General features: G+C 36.0%; 1 protein-coding gene across 1 annotated transcript in view; it reads left to right on the forward strand.

Moving 5' to 3' along the window:
* Window positions 1-13,079: 13,079 nt before the first annotated feature.
* LOC112963831 (connector enhancer of kinase suppressor of ras 2-like) overlaps window positions 13,080-21,316 on the forward strand; it is a 254,744-nt gene continuing 246,507 nt past the window's right edge. The window contains exon 1 of the mRNA XM_026061261.1: window positions 13,080-13,146. Within this exon, the coding sequence (XP_025917046.1) occupies window positions 13,080-13,146 (67 nt within the window). The remainder of the gene's footprint in view (window positions 13,147-21,316) is intronic.

Below are 21,316 nucleotides of genomic sequence, written 5' to 3' on the forward strand. Positions count from 1 at the left end.
TGTCCTAGGCCAAAATACTCAAATACCTTTGCCTAGCTGTCAGTTTTGAAAAAGTCCTCACTAGCCACTTAGGCTTGTACGCATGACTCACAGCAAAAGTTTTAAAAACAGAACAGCATGCTTCCAGCTCCCACATTAGCTGTTTGAAATACTCTGACAGCCCTTAAATAAAATTCATACATATAGTATATTAACAAAAATAATTGAACTGACATACAATTAATTGCAATGTAAAGTTTTACATTTAGTTGGGCAACTCTAGCTACAAGCCTTCATGGTTTTATTTTATTTTATTTTTGTTACAGGCTATTGGATGACTTCATCTATTGGAGACTATGGATCAAAGTATTGCCAAAGAACTTCTCCAGAAAAACAGCCAGACTCACCTAATTTTTATGCATATAATGGTTTGAAATTAAGTTTTTAATCTGAAGAGGTTTTTTTTATCTTGACTGTATTTTATTTGGAGATTTCAAGTTGAAACAAAGGATTCATATCAGGTTTCTAATAACTGTCCCTGTTAGTTATTTCCACAAAATGTATTTAAGCATTTGAATGAATGTGAACCAGTTCAGGATAAATATTCTTCACTGAACTTGCAGCACTTGAATAAAGCAAGATATGCAAAGAAGCTTCTCTAAGCCTATGGAGAAAAAAGTATAGCAAGTGACAAACTAGGTAGTTATAAAATCACCAAAGCATCCCTTTTTCTTGGGATCAAAACTGGAAAGATAGCAAAAACAGGAGTTACAAATCCTTGAAAATTTTTGATGCCAGGGGTATTTTAATTGCAAAAGAATTAACTTTTCCATTCTAATACATTTATTATAATTATAAAAAGGACAGTATTCTACTAGAGAAGTTCATCAAGATGTATCAAAAATGAGTGCACACAGCTATTTGAATAAATTACTATATTTCAAAACTATTCTTTTTTCTGTCACCTTTTCATGGCTCAAAATGGTATATATTTTTAAGTGTCAAAATACATAATTTAGAATTTTAGGGAAAAAAGATTTCAATAAAGCTTTCAACCTGAACTATTTTTAATCCTAGCATTTTCTGTGACTAAGTAGAATGTCAAAATAAATTATACTTAAAAACAAAACTAAAACAGCTTTTTCCCTGGGAGATTATAAATATCTGTATATATGGGCAGAATATTCAATTAAGATGAAAAATATTCTGCTAAGTTTCATGATGATGTAGTCTGAAAGAGCAGTGATAAAGCTGGTGAGCTATATAAAAGCTATCAGAACTTTCTTAGAAAGACACACAATTGCAGAAATACAGGCATTTATTAAGGAGGTGCGATGTAGAAATACTGAGAATGTGGCACTTCATTAGTAAAAAGTGCAGCTAGCATTAAACAAAAGCAATAGAATATGTTTTAGTTTACAATGCAAAATGAATTTATAAATAATAGATGGAATTAGTATTAATAGTTTTATAGATAGATGAATTAAATCAATTTAACATTTTTTCTAACTCTTTCAAATTAGTTAAGGTGGCTGCCTGGTTATTCTCCTTCACCAAAGAGGTAAGAAAATGTTAAGTATGTAGCTTATATGATCTGAGAGTAGCCTTTGAGGAATTGGAATGAAGTGTCAGAAAATATTGGAATACATTGCTTAGATTTTTATTTAACCTTGAAATTCATGCTGCAGGTGCAGAGAACAGTGCTTTTAGCCAACCTGTTACTCCTCTGTGCTTCTGTGGCTGCCTGTGAATTGCAGCAGGGTCTCCTGACTCCCATTGCCATTCCCAAATAAAAGAGAAAATTGCCACCAAGTTCAAAATGAGAGAGGACTTAGAATATGAACTGAGAAATCAAGCAGCAGGAGCCATAGTCTCGGATAAATCTAGGGAGATGTTTTGAGCTACATTTCTGATGTCTTATTTTTAATCTTCTTATTAATAAAAAGAAGACCCAAGAAGCCATGAGGTCTGGAATCTACATCCAGTTTGGACATAGGGTGAAAAAGTCACTAAAATCATCCACTTCTTCCATACAGAAGCACAGGGCCTTCTCTCTATTACATTTCAGGGACCATGAAACAAGGGGCAAGTTCTTAACACAATTCTTGTTTGTCTCACCTCTTTTACAGCACTGGTTCAGAGTGCTAACCACCTACAGAGAGGTTTTATAGCCAAAAATGTCAGCTGCTGCTACTGCACTAAGCCAAAAAAAAAAAAAAAACCCAAACGGCAGGAGATGTTTTATTTTGGAGAAAACCTTTGTATTGCAGCTGGTTGGCAGAATTCTACTGGGAAACTAACATAGAATATTAAGGAACAAAAATAGTAAAACTCAGTGACACAGGAAATTGCTAATGGACATAGACAGGACTTTGAGGGCAAGACTAGGTCTCACAGATAACTGTGTTAAAAGAGTCTTGGCTCCTTTTTCAGATCAGGCACTTTGATACTTGCAGCTATTAGGGAGCATTTCTAATCATTCTCATAGGCAAAGGACAAGCCCTATTAGGAGAAGAGCTTAAAATGCAGGTTTCTCTCACTCTGAGGAGTTTGTGAAAGAGGAGACAGACTTCATGCGGAGACCTGAAACGAAAATAGCTGTTATAAGGGCTTGTAGGACACAGGTCCTGAGGAAATGCTCGAGAGTTTGGCTATGATCAGAAACTAGAGAGCATTTAAAGAATTGCTTTAACTATTGAATACCCAGAAACAAAGAAAGATGAAAAGACTGTTCCTAGATTTTAATGCAAGGGCCGTTGATGATCTTTAGTAGGCTGAAGAACAGAAAGATTGTCGAGAGTGTCCTTCTCTCTCAGGGGACAAAATAACTGTTTTTGGCTGAAGAGCTATCAAGACACCTGACAGAAAGGAGAAAACTCTGCAAGTCGGGATGCAGAGGAGTGAGGAGCAGCTGCAGATGGTGGGGATTCTTCTGACACAACCATTTGTATAAGTAAGACCTTTGCAGGGGAGGTCTTTATTGTGGAGCTGAGCTCACACAGTTTGTGACTACAGCAGATTAGGAGAGCAACTGAAGAAGCTCACTCTGGAACACAGCTACAGAGTGTTTCAGTTCTTGATAATTAGCTTCTACCCACTTTCACTTGATTTGAGCAAGTCCTGTCCAAAGGGTTTAAGGTTATTCGAGTGGACTTTTAAGAGAGACAGAAAACACAATGTTGTTTGCTTCCCAAACTCTTTAAAAATAAAGCTACCATTGTAATGTAGGAGTTGAGAGTGAGTACAGCTGTATGAAATGAAAAGAGCAAAGAAAGTCCTGACAAAAGAATTAGGGGAGGAAGAAGGAGCTAATACAAAGGATCGTGGTTAAGAGCAAAAAGCGTGCTGTTGGGAGGTACTGGAAACCATGACAGGAAATATCACAGTCATCTTCTTGGCCTCCTTAAATGATAAAGCAAGATAATTTGGGAGACAGGCTGAAGGGAACAGAAACTTTTACTCTTCATGCTTCTTTTCTGTTAGTGCTATTTACATTACTACAGAGAGTATCAAAAATTCTAGCTCTGCATTTAAACCCGATGTTTCAGCCACTAGTCATTTACAGACATATCAGAGCAGAACAGGAAGCTTCACAAATGAAACTCTCTGAAGTAAGCGTGGTAAAGGCTCAAGTGAATGTTTTGATGTTAGACTAGTCTGACAGGTATTGGTGGCCTACATGATTGTTTTTTACTAGCTTTCAGATTATTATCATCTACATCTCTTTTTCTGTTCACAATATTAAGGAAAAAAACAGCTCTAGTTATGTTCTGGGAGTATCTCTGTAGTCACTGCACAGCCAGTCCTCCAGGCAAATATTTAACCTGACTAAATAAACATCATGAATGAAGAAGCCTTGGAGTTTAAAGTAGAAGCATAATCTCTGAGGTTTTACCCAAGGCATTAGAAAGACCTAATAATAGCAGGGCCTTGCAGAGATACTAAGATAAAGCAAAGCCATCCTGAGAATTCAAGAAAAGCTTTGCTGGTCACCAGTCACTAGGTAATACGAAACAGAAGCTTGGATTGAGAATCACACAGAAAATATGAAGATGGCATAATAATAACTGTTATCATTTTATAAATCTTACATTCTGCTTGCCAGCACACCCTGACCATCACCTGAACAACCCCATCAGATATCTCTGTGAGGCAAAGTGACTATTTAATATTTAAGTCCATGTTCTAGTATTTTGTTAAGGCAAATTTTACCATATAATGAAGGAGAAGATGATGATGATGAAGAGAAAAATAATGAAATGTCTTTTTCTGTAAACTTTTCTCAGTGAAATGTTTCTCCACATCATGGCCTTGAATGGACTCTAATGCTCTCCTGTATGCCTGAACTAGAGCTTGTCTCTCCTCTACCTCCAAAGTGAGCATGCCTAAATGGCAAAATAAGTCCCAGCTGCTGGACTGTTTTCTTCAACAATGAATGTTACAAAGAATGTACAGACCAACTGCCCTGAATGCACTAGGAAAATCAACAGGCTATTTTCTTTCAAAGTCTTCTTTCCAGCCCGGTGCCACAAAATCTTTGTCTTTATTTCTGCTCAGGACCTTCTCTCCAAAATTCATGTTTTGTGCATGTTTGTGTTGTGTGCTATATTGCCTGCTAAAGACATTTACTTTGGTTCTTTCATTTAACATGAAAGAATAGAATACTCCCATCAGGTTCAGGGAGGGCCGCAACTGCCATATACCAAGCAGATATGCTATCTGGTAGCATTACTTCTTTTTAGAATAAAACGGTTTTAGGAAAAAATAGCAAGATTGCTTGTGAATAACAACGGAAGCTGGTCTCAATAGTTTGGAAGTTTTATTACTGTCATCAAATTTCCAAATATCACTGTTTTTTCCCAAAGTAATATGGCTTACCTAACATAGTGAGAAGCAGATGGTTTATTGCTTTGAAATGATTATATGATTCCTGCAGAGGAAGTGTATTGGACACTCTGTTTTTATCAAATAAATAAATATTTTCTATTTATTTGCTAGAAGAAGAGGAAAGGCAAATATAAGTTATGTTGTACAAAAACGAATATGGATATTTTGACATAAAGCAAAACATATCTTGGTAAAAATATTATAATGTCTTATTTTCTTAAAGAAAAGCTAAAGCTAGCCACTTCAATTTTAAAATTCATAAATTCAGAGATTTTAGGGCCAAAAAGAGGTGTTACGACAATGTAGTCTGATCTATGTAACACCAGTGTAATTACAGGCTATTGATGCACATATAATAATTTTGGCATCACACTGTTAAGCTGTAACTTCTGCTAAACTACAACATATTTTAGAAAGAGAATGTCCAGTTTTCACTTCAGCAATTCTCATGTTGATCCTGTGACTTTTGATACTGTAAGCCCTTTGTTTTGGAAAACTTAATTAAGAGAACGAATCCATTGTGACTACAGAATTCTGGAAAACAATGGTGGGAAGAACCCTGAAGGCATCTTTAGTCTTTTCCTACTGCGGGACAAGATAACTATACCTAATCTAATATTTATCTAACACATTAAACACCTCAAATGCCAGAGAATCCCAAACCACCTTTTGTGTTTCATTGCTCTGTAGAAGAGTTAACATAAGTCTGCCTTAGTGTAAAGTAAGTGTTTCTCTCCAAGCATAATTTCAAGATAATTTGTTGCTCAAAATAAAAACTGTGGCGATTTCTAGCTGTCCTACTTAGTCTGAAGACCTAGTGTTGATCTAGACACCTACTTTTTTAAAAAAGGAGGAGGGCACATTTGTCAACAAAGGTCCTGCTGCTTCTAGTCAAAGTGCAGAGAGAGAACTGCTTTCTCATCTTTCCTCTAGCCTGGATCACATTCCCCTCTGACTACAGCCTCCTCAGACAGCAGGTTCTTCAAAGTAACAGTGGAAGGAGCTGTTGCCTGTATAGACAGTTGCTTTAAAATTTCTTTCCCATCATACATTGGAGATCCAGCATTATCTAAGACAGCAGAGGATCTCCATTTCCTGTCTGCTTTCCGTATGTAATACTTCAGACACACAAGGCTGGCACCAAAGCAGGGTTCAATCAATCACAAGTCCTTCAGAAAGTTACCAAACACCATAAAATCAATCTTCTACTTAGAAATTCTAAAACTGACACTAACGCTTCAGAAAAGGTTTCCATTCACAAACACTGACTCTGTGCATGCAACAGACAACTTTATAAACCAACACAAACCTCTGTTACACAAATTTCCTATTGCTATATCCCTTCCTTTGACTGCCTGCTAAGCCACAGGTCACTATTGTGCATTGAGGGGTAGCACAGTGACAGATCCCTGTCATGCGTGTCCTGAGGTTTCACCATGTAATTCAGGTATCACAATCTAAGCATTAGTCAGTGTCTGTACTGGAGAGATCTTAACTAACTCTACTGCTATTCTCTGCATCATCTGTTCAGCGTCTGCCCAACACAACAGGATTCCCTATGAAGGGAACAAGTAGTATGTGAGACTGAAATAGACTTGTTGCAGGATATTTTCTTGTTTCTCCTTAATTCAGTTACACTGCCCAGTCAATTCTGAACTTAGCAGAACTTTATAGTTATTCCCTGAGGAATTTTCTGTGCAGAAAACTTGTAACAAAGGATCTTTCTGTAGCCATGTTTCTCCCTGTTTACCAAACTGATGATGGCAAACTTCAGAGATAAATTATGCAGATATTGAGGTACCTTTATTACCAATCCTCTCTGCTTTCCAGGAGATGAAAATTAGGACTTACCCAAATTTCTATATCTTCATGAAGCCTACTTTTCTGCAGGGAGGAAGATGTGACTAGTTCCAGTGGTACAAGTCTCTCAATAAAGCATCCTTTTCTTTGGCTAGCTAGAAGCATATCTGACAACAGGCACTTCTTCAAGGTACGTTCTTATTGTATCTATACTTTGAAGACTGCCACAGTGATTCACAAGTGGGAGAGTTCCCTCTTATTCCGAGCTGTTTAAATGACTGTACACATGTTGGTGACCTTAGCAAGCAGACTAAAAATAAAACAGATTATCCAATTTCTCTTAATAAAAGACATTCAGTATTATCTGCTCAGAAAACCATTCACAGTCTTACTCAAAGCAGCATTTGGTTCATCATCTATTGGCAAAATTTATTCCTGTTGTAACTTCATAGGGTCTTCATAGGAGCCAGTGGATTTACATTAGAGAATTATACTCTTTAAGCTAAAAAATTTTTTTTGCATGCTTTTGGATACCTGTAACATTAACACACTTGGGATACATTCAGAAGTCTGAATATAGCTGCAAAAGTGATCATTTTTTCCACAGAGATCTGTAATTTAGAGCATCCATCTTATAAAAAACACTATTGGTGTCAAGGCATTGTAACATACCTAAAGGGCAATTTCTGAAAAATAGATGATATTACTATGATAGAAGTGATGGCAATTTGAGGAAATTTGCACTGCCTCTGTCCATACCATACCTGTTTTGTGGCTAAATAGAAGACTTCAATCTCAAGAGCTGTCAGAACAGAAGGTTTCATGAACACTGTAATATATTAAGAAAAAAGCTATGCAGAAAAAAAAATCTCAGAAATGTCAAAGTACATTCTATTGACAAGGGATTATGAGATAATTTCTCTATAGTGTTGAAAAACTGAATATTTCTTGCATTTTTGTAATGTTAGCTCTGATTTCCAAACTGCTTGTTTGGGGTGTTTTAATACCAAGTTATTGTAAGATATCATTTATTATCACTAACACACATTTATAAAACAGTTATATCACCTAATGGAGCAAGAAAAATATCAATTTTTAATGAAGCTACACGTAAAATGTGGAGTTATATCACCTAAACAGTTATATCACCTAATGGAGCAAGAAAAATATCAATTTTTAATGAAGCTACACGTAAAATGTGGAATGTTAATATAATACCTCTGATTAGACTGAATAACAAAGACTGCAGTGGGTTCCTATGAAAAAATACCATAAAATGTTATAAAAATAAACATCAGCAGTAAAATTACCTGCTTATTTCCCATTCAATAAGGCAAAAAGACTTCTTGCTTTCAAAGTTCAAAATTTTCATGAGTTTCACTTTGCTGAGAGTCAACACATGAAGTCCCATTGCAACACTTCTACCCATCATTAGAGTTTAATCAATGGAGCTCAATCTTGCAGGTGAAATAAACTACTTAATGCATATGAAATACTAGACTATGCCTCTTTTGCACAGCACTACACTGTGCTAATGGAAGGGTTTGGTCTCTATATATCTCAACAGTATAGTGCCAGCAGATGGCACTCCAGCATATGCAACACAACTCATGGCTCCGCAGGCCTCCACTGGCAGCCTCTTACATCAGTTATGTCAAAGTCAAGATATTTAGAGAAAGTAGAAGGAGGGCTAATGCCTCCACAGAGCAAAAATACCTCCCAGCACTGGCTGATGCATATGCTGGAGCAGATACAAAATTGTCCTCTTGCTTACTTAGTATATCCAAACTATTTTACAAGTCAATACATAAGCAGTAGGAGTCTGATTATCAAATAGCACTTTCTTTTTGACACATGTTGGGAGTTATCTTACCATTTCCTTACAGTCATTAGCTGTTCAGAGCATGGGAACACTTCCAACTCTTCTAAACTTACATGAGGACAGTCAAAATCCAGCCCTTCAGCTTTCAGCCTGTAAACTCAGGGTTAAATAAGGCAAAGGTTTAAACACGAATGTCTGTTAATCCCTACCACAAATGTAACCTGCTTTTTTTTTCATCATAGCACAAGTTTTATTGCTGTCCTATATAAATTCACCAAAGATAGTTTTCTTGCTTTTCATCTTTGAAATATAAGAGTCCTCAAGAGTTATGATGCAGAGAAGAGAATGCATGAAAACAGAATCAGGAAGAATGTAGCTTAGAATGGAACTGATCAAAACTAATAATTTAGCTATATTCTGTTTTTTAAAAAAAGTTCTTTTCCCCAGAAAACAGCTGTATAATACAGAACAGATACATGAACTTTATATGATAAGAAAACTTTAAATGATAACCAAGAGTTCAATAGTCATTTCCTTAGAAGATGTGCTTTACATTTCCATTGATAATATAAATTATAAATATCCTAGTGTATAACATTCCATACCACTTTTTCAATAAAAAAGAAACAAGGCATTCATGACTTATTTAACCTGAAATACTGCATGCCTATGTTTTCCTTAAAAGCTATCACACAAATGTTCAAGATTTTTTTAGACTAACTTGCTTATAAAGATTTATTTCATAAAATACGGGTTATTTCTTCATGAAAGAATATGAGAATAATTGTTACCAAATGAAAAATATAAGAAATATAAATGAGTGTGCTAAGTGTTATCTTAAATAATTATGCTACTGTGTTTGAGCATAAGCCTTAATTGGAACGTTATCACCTGCCCTGAAATATGCAAGAACATTTAACCACCTCCCACAGTGACCATCAAAATACAGAGAATGGTAGTTTAATTAGTAATCCCACAGATACAAGGCAATGTTCAAAAGCTAAAGAACTACCAGCATTATCACTCTGAAGAAAGAAGGACTTGAAATGTTTCAGCCAGTCTATTCAGTCTTAGGCCTCTCCATACAGTTTGCTGTCAAAGATGATAGTGGTGATTATGGTCTGAAATTACCAGATTATTTTATACAGGCCTTTGACAGCAATTCTGTGTCATAATAGAGAAAGGTTTGTTTCCTGCCTCTGCTTCAAATGCCTTATTTTGCTCCATCTCCTATGCAGACTTCACTTAGAGAGTATTTCTCATTTACATGACCTAGATAAAATAATAGTGAGAAAGACGTTCCTTATCTTTTTGTTTTTGTTGGTTTGTTAAATTCTGCTTGGACAAAAACCACAATCATGGGAAACCATTGTTTCTTTTATGTCTGTATTAGGAAGCAATGCAAGATAGTTTTGGGATGGTTCTAGGCAGAAGTCTTGCAATAAATGAACAGAAAGACATGTGGAATAACTTTAGGGATTACATAATTTTGCTTATTTCTTAAAGTTTCTTATTTAGGGACTTTTTAAACTTTGGTTTACTACAGAGTGATGTACAGCTGACAATAACGGTAAGTTAGCTGTAGCTGAACCACTGCTGAACATGGTTTAGCTATAACATATATTTAGAACCATTTCAGCAATAAGGATGATAGCTCAGTGGAATGGCTTATTTCATGATTACTCATTTCAGAGTCATTACCTCAACTGCCATGCTGTACTACCTTTATTAAAAAGTGCTATAAACTGACTTTAACTGTGGTTACTGAATTAGCACGGAACACATCTTGACTACGTTTCCCCTTACCTATTGCTCAGTAGCATCCACTACTGAAATCTGTGGTCAGAAACACGTTCCTTGTCTGATGTAGACAGAGCCTTTTCACGTTTCTGTGACATTCTCATACGACAGGGTATGAGAAATAAAACTTTATTGAACAAACAAAGTAAGAAGCAGAGAAAATACCCAGATGCAATCTTCCACAGGACTGTCAGAATGAACATATCCGTGAGATAAGTTGAACGAGCATTTGTCTAGGTTTATAATGACTACTGGCAAAATACAGCTATGCTCACCAATCTATGCAACAGATAATGAAGCTGAATATATTAATAAATCATCTGCTGAGGAAGGAGAGCAACAATGTTACCATTTTAAACAACTTTAAATATTCCATTCCAAGAGGTAGTACAAAAAGTAGACAGTTGTCCAAAAGGTGGCAGAAACCTGAAATATAGACAAACTGTGAGTAGTAAAAATAAGGAAAAAGACAGGAGATCTTGACTATTAAGACAAGATCTTTCAGACAAATAGTAGTTACTGCCTGAACTAGCACCGCAGTGGTGCATAACAGCATGAGTCAATGAAAATGCAAGCCATCTTTGAGGTGGGCAGACTCAGTTACAAGACATGAAAAAGTTTTAAATAGTACCCATTCTGAAAATGGAAGTTTTGATTCTAAAATAATAGTTTTGCACCTCTTTTGTCATCCAAGGACAATTAAAATGAATGGAAGTATGCCCACTGACATTGATGGGCTTTGAATTCAGGCTCTATCCTCTTTCAAAAAAATGTCAAAATATACAAAAAATGTCTGCCCAGTCAAGCATGTGTTGGAAATGTGAGACAAAAGGACATTGACAGAATGTCTGTCAAATTACAGGAATTAGGGAAATAGTCCAAGCTATCATGAATTAAGATTATTTCCTGTAATTGTGTCCAGAGACCCAACCCATACACAATATAGTGTTTTTTTCAAGTTCTTCCACACTTGTATTAAACTTAAAAGAATTCAAGAGAGGTGATCATTTAGTAAAAATAATTTGAAGAAATACAGACCTAAAACAAACAGCTTGCACAGTTTTCAATAGCTCACAGAAATATTTATTCTGTGTATCTCAATTCTAGTCCCCTACTACCTAAAAAAAGTATTGTGTATGTGAAACCTTTGCCATTATTATGTCCATTGTAAACAAAACTAAAACTACTGCAAGTGATCTCCCAAAACTCATAGAGGAAGCTGACATGCTGTTCAGCTGGAAACATCCTTCTTGAATTCAGAATTGATGTGAATCCTTTTGAAAGGGGGATCTGGGCTCTGAGCACTCAAAACATATCATAGAATACTAATAACACTACTTTCCAAACCAAAAGGAAAATAAAATAGGATAGAGTGCATCACTGAACTGAGAATGGTACATCTCTTTGGAAACATTTTGGGGAAAAATGAGTCTGCCCACATCCTTATCTATATAGACTTAAAGAAGATTTCTGAAACAGCGTAGCATAAATATCCCATGTCTATTTTATATTCCCTCACATGAGAAAGAGATTTCAGTCTGGGTAAATTTACACAGTTCTAGTGGAGTAAAGGAGACATGGTAATATCATTTTCTTATTCTAATGTGCTGGTGGAACTTGAAGCAGTGCAGGAGGAAAAGGCAAAGATGAAAGATTACTGAAAGGAAAAGTGGAACTGCTTTATTCTCTTTCTTTTTTTCTAGAATCTGAGTTATCTCCTCCAAGATAAAATAGCGGGGCTGCATATCTCAGACAATGGATCAAACAGAAAGCACTCACCTGTTCAACCACATGATGCAGAACACATGCTGCACAAGTGCAAAGAATCACAAAAGGGCCCAAAAAGCACTCTTTGTCACATCTCATTAAAGTGCATCATCTTCATCTTTTGAAAGGGTAGTGAACTTCAGTATTAGGAACATTTAAAACATTTTTTTTTCTCCCTAACAAAATGGAGGGGTTGACTAATGGTCCCACTGCTTTGAATCAAAATACTTGCTATACTTGTCTATATATATTAAAATACTGTAGTAGAAAAAAATTGACTCCAACCTTTTATGCTGTCATTCTTTCACTATAAAAATGAGAAGCTCATAGGGGAAAATATATTGATTCTGAATGTGCCCAGAAAAAAGAGTTTTCTTCTGAGAGTTTTATCTTGGTAAGACTTTCTATACTGTGCTTGACATTCTGAATTACATGATTATATAGTATAAGACTCCAGCAACATTTTGTGTTGTAAAGATGGAGATGCTCAGCATTTTGCCAGATGCCAAGTGATATTCTGATATTTCTATCTTCTCTTTAAACTGAGTGACAGTCAGCATATTCACAATGAAGCCAAGACAATCTGCTATCAAGTTACAGTAGTGATATTTTCCCTGATGAAGATCCTAGAGCTTGTTGGAATAAAGCTCTTTAAAACTCACTGTCTGGAATATCTGGAGCTTGAATTGCTCTCTGTGTAATATAATTTCATATTTGTGCCAGTCTAATAAGTAGATCACCGGGTAGAGGCTTTTTGTAAGTAAGTATATACATACTGCACCATTTCCTGGTTCAGTGTGCTCCAGTGTGTTGCAGGCTGTGTGCAGTGGGGGAGGTGCCAGAGCTGATCAAGCAGTGTAATTTTATACATTACTGAATCAGTGCAGGAGAAACCTGGAGGGACAAAGCATCATCTTGTCTTTGGACTGCACTGTAAAATCCTACAGTTTTCTTATCCCAGCCATGCTCTGATACATTTTTCCTCTCCTTTTTCTGATTTTGGTGTGAATGATAAAGTGATCTGATGATGGCTCTCGTTATGGAACCTATTAGCAAGTGGACGCCCAAGCAAGTAGTGGATTGGATGAAAGGTATGATCATTTATTACTATGTATTGTCTGTACTTTGGATCCATGCAATTTACATTTCTGCTACTGTATTCTTTGTTTTGGGAAGAGTTAATTCAGTTTTTTAAATCCATATGCTGCTTTGCACAGTAGTTCTTAAAGACACGACTGAAGAGAGAGGCTGTTTAAGCTGTGCAGCATGCTGTTGGAATTTGGCTGAGAACTGAGTCGTGATCTAATGCATTTGTGGGTAAATGCAGACATAAAGTGTTTGTGTCTTCTGACTCCATTATGCATTGCACAGTGTAATGTTATTATGTTTGGTTTGCTTTAAATTTGCCCTGATTAGCTCTGTTTTGCTCATATCAGGTGATCTGATGCAGTGGCTGTGCAGCACTTGTGCACAGTTTAGGGTAATATAAAGAGCATAAGGTGCTAGTGACTGGACTGTGGAATTCTGATCCTTTAGCAACATGTCCTGATTTGTTCAGGCTTCCCAGCTCCTCTTGCTCGTACCGCTGTTTTGTCTAACGCACGCACGTCCCCGGCAGTCACTAGTACCGTGGACAGTGCAGTCTATGCCATATATGGGGCGTGCAAGGGGAAAGGAGCACGGCTGAGCGCAGCTTCGCTGGGGAAACTCTTCCCGGTAACTTGACAGGAACAGTGATTTCCCTGCTCATTAGCAGTTTCACAAACACAGCCATAAGCTGTGAAATGTTTTGTTTTATATTGCTTGGCTGAGCTACAAACAGGTTGGTTTGGATGGAAGAGTGAAGAACTGTTCACGGTGATAAGTGTTTAAATTTCTCCTGAGTGGAGAAAAATGTGTTTACACAGTAGAATGCATTACTGTTGTTATACGTTGTTTCTGATGAGCTGTCTGTCATAGGGACAAATAATTTCTGCTATAAATAATCTCCACTATATAAGGAAAAGAGGTGCAAATTTTGTTTGTACGTTTTTCGTGGATAAAATTTATGTAATGAGATTATTGAACTTATTGGAGGGATGAACCGGATGCCCATTATAATAGCCTTAAAGCTTTCAGTACGTTATCATTAATTAGGGAATGGTTCTGATTTCATTCTGCTGAGCTACATCTCCATACTTGACTGAAACTGGGCTGCTTAGGTGCTCATCAGAAACATTATAAGCAAACTATTCTTTTACAAGCATAAGGTATTACGAAGCAAATGGCATCTAAGGGACTGTATGTAGTTTGTTTCTCAGGTGTCAACTTAGGTTAACTGAGAGGTCTTAAGCAGGTCATCAGGATGGCTCCTGAAACCATTAGATACACGATTGATACCCATATTCCAATGTCATTACTTGAAATCAGCACCTAGTGTGTGTGCAGAGGAGAGTTTTCTGATCTACACCTGTACTGTCAATACTCAAAGATTTAAAAAGTAGACAGATCATTATGTTATTTTAACTCATAAGTTGAATTATAATGTAAATTAAATCTCAAAGTGTATATAATACTTGTTGCTACATTTAAAAAGACTCCTTGCTACTCTTTTATTCTTTTGATGTAAACTAATTACATCTTTGGTAATATTAGTCCATAACATGTGTACATACTACAGAAAGCAAGAAGATCATAAAAACAAAAGTTTTTTTTAAACGTGGAATTCAAATATTTACTACATCCCTCAGTGTTGAGTTGCCTAACTGTAACATTTCTATACAGAGACTGCATAGTGCATCCATAAGAGAAACTGGAGTAACCAGTATTGTCAGTTTTGTGCCTCTGGGCTTAAGCATAAATAAGTATATTGCAATGAACATTGAAGTAGTCACAAGACAGACATTTTCCTTGGTAACATGAGTGTTACAGACCCACAGACAGTAAAGTTGCACATGTCTGTTTTTAACATAGTAATATTACAAGCCTATGTTTTATCAGAGTGTTTACTTTGCATACTTCAGTTATAGCCAAAGAAAACCTAACAAACCTAAGAAACACAAATGGAAACATGCCAAAATTACTCTAAAATACTTGGAAATCTCTAACTTTATAACAATTGTCCAATCATGGCTACTGTTTACCTTGTAATTTGCTTATTTTCTGTATGTCAGCTTCATTAGCTATTGTAATTCTGCTAAATAACTGTTAATGAATTGGTGAGGTTGAAGTACTGCACAACTAAACATATTCAAGTGATAATGTAGCTTATAAATATAAGTAAGTCATTTATGCTGAAAGGTATACTTCTTTAACAGAAAAGATATTGTAAAGACATTTCAGCAAAATTACCATATTATAAATGTGGACTATTATCTTTGCTACTGAAAGAAACATGTTAAAGAACAATGTATCAAATATTACAAGTGTAATATACCTTATTTTTCCTTAAAAATATGTAGTCAATTAGTTTTATTTGTAAAGGTTATAAATTATAACACATTTTGTAGTAGAATGACAGTGAGATTTATCATAACAATTACTTTAGCTACTGTTACATACTTTTTAAAACTGTCAATAAAGTACGTTTTGAAACTAACTAGTATGGAAATCCTGCAATATCAAATAATTTAAGAGAACATGGGAGAAAGCCACAAAAATGATGTTAATAATTTGAGACCCAGCTACCCAGAATGCATCCTGATTACAGCGTGCTATTATCAGAAGCAGCTGTAGCCTAACCTCCAAACAAGAAGAGACATCCTTCTGTTCTCTTCCTTATGGAAATGTTACTTGCCAAAAAAGTAAAAATTACTAGGCTCTAAGAAATATTATTATGACAAGTTGGCATCTTGTATTTACCCATGCTTCCTTCCTTGGGAATGCATTCAACTAGAATTCAACTTGGGAACTGGATTGCACATTGTGGTCAACCTGAAAAGGCCATGCAAGTCTTTAGAAATTGATTCTTGAGGCTTACAGAGATCTAGAGATCTAGAAATTAAGACTCTACATTTGATTAAAGAAATTGTTGAGTACACAAATATTCTGTAAAGATTTGCAAATACAGAGGAGAAGGCACTGTAGTTTAAAAAAAGGCTTTCAAAGAAGGAGTAGACAATGTGATTTGTGAAGATATTTTTAACAACGGTTTTCAGACACTATTCTTTTTTTTTTCAAATTTTTCAAAAATTTTACATTTCTTCAAATGTTTTTCCTTTCAGAAAATGAGCCTGGTAGGTATCCATTTCTTACTTAATTTAAATGTTTTCCTGGTGATATATACTAAAGACTTAAAAAGTTATTTTAAGAGGAAGGGCTTTACATTGCTTTGCTCAAATTACATTTTTGCACTGTTGGAAAACAAATATTATCCATAAAGCTTGCAAGCATATTAATAATCACAATTGTTTTCCAAATTGTTCTGTTTTTCCTCTGATTAAGTTTAGCATGTTAAAATGAGTACTTGACAAAATACTCTTCAGTACTTGCATCTGGGAGACTTCAGGTGCTTTTAGCCTATGAACCCCTGTACTTACTGTTAAACTCAATGACTTGGCAGTTGCAAACACGTTATCAGAAAGAGCACTGCTAAACCAAAGGCCATCTATTTTTATATGCATGCATGCATCAGGGAAGGCAATCCTGCACAGAATTTTTGGGGATCGGAGGGGCATAGAGGAGGTATGCTATCTTACTCCTGACTCTCTTGCAATTACAATTAGTAAATTCATGATAGCTTGTGTTTTCATTTTGAGTAAAACCTAAAAGGTTTTCTATGTACTTTTAAAATAACAGCATCAAAGATTTTGTATTTCCTAAGTGAAGCAGTTTACAAGTAGTGGGTCATTTAAAATGTGATCTCAGTTACATTTAAGTGACACCTATGAACAAATAAATACTAACCTTTCAAAATGATCTGATGAAATGAAATGAAACACAATGCAACGAAATACAGCTGTGACTTTGAGAGAATGGAATGTTATTGAACAGTTGAAAATTAAAATAGGAAACCAGTTATTTCTTAAATACTTGTAAGTAATAACTCCACATGGAGTCAGTTATTCAAAGTCTTGCTGACTGATAGTAAGGTTTGTCTGCCAAAACAACCTGCAGTAGAGGTTTCTCCCATAATAAATGCTCAGCTTTAGATACTCATTTCACAACTGCAACCAATTTTACCCCCTTTAAATCCAGAATTTCTCCACTCTCAACAGGGGATGCAGACACGAAAAAATAAAAATTAATTCAGTTGGTAAACTGATTAACTGTGCTGCACTGATCCTGTGCAGAATAATTATATGTTTAGCTGAAGGGTTTTCCTTAGCATGTAATTCCCTGATTTCAAGCTGGCTCATAAAAGAGAAAGGAAGGGAGGGAGGGGGGAGCCGAGAGCAGGGAAGCTGATGACGTGAGTGGACTTGTTAGCATTCATATCACACAGGGCTCCGGCAAACCTCTTTTCAGTCTTTTTTTTTGCTTTTCATTAAATCACTACCTGTTCTGTAGCAATATGTCATAAACAGGAAGTCTCCTCTATTTACAGAATGTCATGTATAAAATCTTAGAGTATACTGGAGGCACCACTAAATATTATGATCTACTGCAAAAGTAGCCTTACAGCTACTGAGCTGGATGATACTTAGCTTTCTTGATCCCCTTTTCTGACCTTAGAATCCCATAATGCAAGAATTGTACTTCACAAGATGCAATTTGAAACTTAAGTAGATAACCCAGGTCACATCTTATTTAGAAAAATGTAGGTTTTATAGCATCCTTTCAGTTCTTTCTATAGACAAATAGGTTTGGAAAAGAACTGAGAACCACAAACAGAGTCCTTAGAATTAGCACTGAATTTTCAAGCAGTTCTAAAGCAAAGGTTCCATCGTTTTCATTCTACTCTCACCAATTTCAAAACCAAACCAAATAAACCATTTACAAACAGCCCTTGAATTACTGTGTTCTACTAGTATCACATTTCCAGTTGTCACTGGAAAGAAATTGAATCAGAATTGTCTGCAATTCCTCTCTCACTCTTCTTAAAAGTTTCAAACAGTAATACATTTTTAGTAATAAATTTTGGCAACAACTACTTGGTTGCATGTTGATTTTTAGCCAATCAAAATTATGATATCTTAAAAAATATTTAAACTTAAAATACAGGAAAAGTTACTGCTTATAAATATGAGACTCACAAAGTGAGCTCAAGAGTCTCAACAATAAGCGAACAAACCCCAAGTTTTCCTATAGCGATGAGGGAGTAGCACAGGCTGCCTGTTACAGAAAGGGAAAGAGTCAGGCTGGGTCGTTGGAGGAAGAGCGCCAGAGTCAAGCCTACCACTCCTGCTGCTGCCCTCCTTCCAGCAGTAATTATTGTACTGCGGATTTCAACCCCTACCTAAGCAAGGGAAGCAGCCATGACCTGGATTTCCAGCACTTTGGCATGGCCAACGGCAGCAGTGGGGACCTACGGGTCTCCAGTTTGCAGCAGTCTGCTGCTAAAGGCACTAGTTATTTTCCCTCCACTCAAACTTACCTTGCTCATTTTTGTAGCTAAAATCTTGGTCTCTAAGAACAATTATGTTTCTGAATTATCAGAATTTAATCATAATCACTTCCTCTGTTTTAATAATTTACTCACACAACATGAAGTGTGGAAATAGGAGCATATATGAATATATATGTTCAGCAAGTGTAAGAATGAACTCAGTTTCCCAGCTTTGGATTGTGTATACTGCCAAAGAATCATAATAACAAGCAATAGGAAATACCCATGAGATCCTAATGGTATCTGTAATATCTACTTTATCCTACTATGTATTTAGTTTTTGTTATTTACCTGAGTCAATTACCTAAGAAAAATTGAGTAGAATAGGAATAGAAAATGAGAAGGGACTTCAAAGAAACTGAGGTGAGGTCTGGAGTTTGTAACAGAGACCCAAATCCATGATCACAACTAAAAAGTCTACAAGTACAAGAAAAGACCTCTCTGTGCTAAAATATTTTGTTAAAAAGGGCCAGCAGAGTACATCTCTAAGTTGATTACTTTGCGGTATGGGAGATTTGAGACTAGATTTCAAGAAACAGCTAATAGTAGGTACAATTAAATGTTGGAACACGCTGCCCAGGCAGGTTTGGACATTTCCACTGTTGAACATATCTAAGAGGAGATTAGAGAGACATCTGTCTGGAACGGTTTATAGATCCAGCCTGTTGTAGCAGAATGGTCTAATCTCTTCTCAAGGCTTTTTCCAGTTCAAACAAGATCTTGTGGTGGTCTCTTGCATATGTATGACCCTCACCTCTGATACATATGAAATGGTCTAGAATAGATTATAGCTCTAACTTCCTTCTGGATATTTCATGATTTAATCTTTCCAGAACACCTGTGTGAGAAGAATATCCTAATGCAGAGATAGGCAGATGCCTGGGATGAATCTGCATTTCAAATACTCTAAGAATTAATGTAGTTGGGAAGAATGGATTGGGGGCAGGCAGCTGCACTTTGCTTAGCACAAAATATGAAAAAAATCATACATGCCGTAATCTCAAAGTTCAAGATCTCAGCTCACTGTTTCTTAGAAAGGAAGTCTTGCAGAACTGAGTTGCTCTTTCATGATGAACAAATATGATATGAGGATATATTAGTGTTTTCTTTAACCTCTTTCTTCTTTTTACTGTCTCTTTAAATACTTTCTTTTAATTTATCTTAATTCTCTTAATTCTCTTTAAATTCTCTTTAATTCTCATTTTCTTCTAAAATGTTTGCATATCACTAATCATTAGTATTTCTAAAAGTTGCTGGCCAGAATATCTGGCAAGCATGTCATGGTTTTGTTATCACCTGCTGTATACATGGAAATTGAAAAGAGATGCAGTTCACACTGATTATAAACTACAACTAATAAGACGTATATGAATGATGTGTACACATAGCAGGAAAAATATTTAACTCTAGTTAAAACCTAGCAAAACCATGTCAAAGTATTCAAAAACAAAATCAACGCTCTGTGCCAAATGTCTAAAGTTGAGAAATCTTGACGTTTTATTTTATAAGAAGCTAAAGACACAGCCTCCTGAGAGCAGAAGATGGGACTCATCAGAGTTTCAGCATCAGAAGTAAAAAGACACCCATTCCACACTGGAGCCAAGAGTCCTTTCAGCCTAAGAGTTGAAGATATCATACACAGCTCAGAAGATTGGCAAGATAATTAAGACCCTGTACCTTCAAAGCTTCAAATTATCATCACTTTGAATTCAGTCTGTGTATCACTAGCTGCAAGTACAGAGAGTGGAAGAGCAGCTTTGCTGAGTCTCCTCCTCCATCTTCTGCCTTTCCAATAACCATGTAGCCATATTTTGTGTCATGACAAGCTGATCATTCATGGCTGAGCAGGGTATTGTAATAAGGGAACCATGTCTGAACTCCAACTGTATATTCTATGTAAATTATTCGGCTGAGGTATTCCTGCATCCCTATCACTATTCCTCATTTTTACAAGTACTGTTAGGAGGACCAAATAGAAACCAGTCTATATATTTTCCAAGAACAGACTGCAGATTTGCACTAGCTCCATAAAACATTTCAGCAACACTAGCAATTTGAATGGTCTATATTTAGTATCTGGAGATTCATTGATACATTCTAAAATTTCCTCATTTATAAAACATATACATTCAGACTGTTTGAAATAAATATAATTCTGCTTGCAGAGAAAAGTCTGAGCTGCACGAATGTCTCTCAAGTCACATTTATCAAACATAACTAGTCTTCAAGGATATTATGTAAAGAAATTTGTATTATTGTCTTGAACCTTAATATAGGCAGCCACAGTTATCATGCAGTGCTATACCTTGTAATCTTATGTTTTATTGAGTCACATCATGCAAAATCCCCACCTCTCTTTGAATTCTGACCACTACAGAGAGAACACAGTGGTACTGAAATTCAGAAGAGATCACCCTTCTCCATATCTCCATTATTTCAGTGTTTTACACTGAGAAGCAAAGTTTGGAACAAATTGGATCCTGTGGTTGACACTTTCCAATCACATTAAATAAGGCTTTATACTTCAAGAAATTACAAAGATATTGAATGTTGCTGAGCAACAAAATACATTCATCGTTTCTTCCCAAGCATAATCCTGGCAACGCCCTTTTTCCCTCCTAATTCCCGATTCTAACGTTTTCCTTGCAACTGGGTAGGAGAATGTTTTGGCAAGAATGACACCAACACATGTACCATAATGTTGAGAATACTATGCGTAACACCTCAGAGTTATT

This window comes from Apteryx rowi, unplaced genomic scaffold (assembly GCF_003343035.1).
Source record: "Apteryx rowi isolate R43461 unplaced genomic scaffold, aptRow1 scaffold_179, whole genome shotgun sequence".
Taxonomy (NCBI): Eukaryota; Metazoa; Chordata; class Aves; order Apterygiformes; family Apterygidae; genus Apteryx; species Apteryx rowi.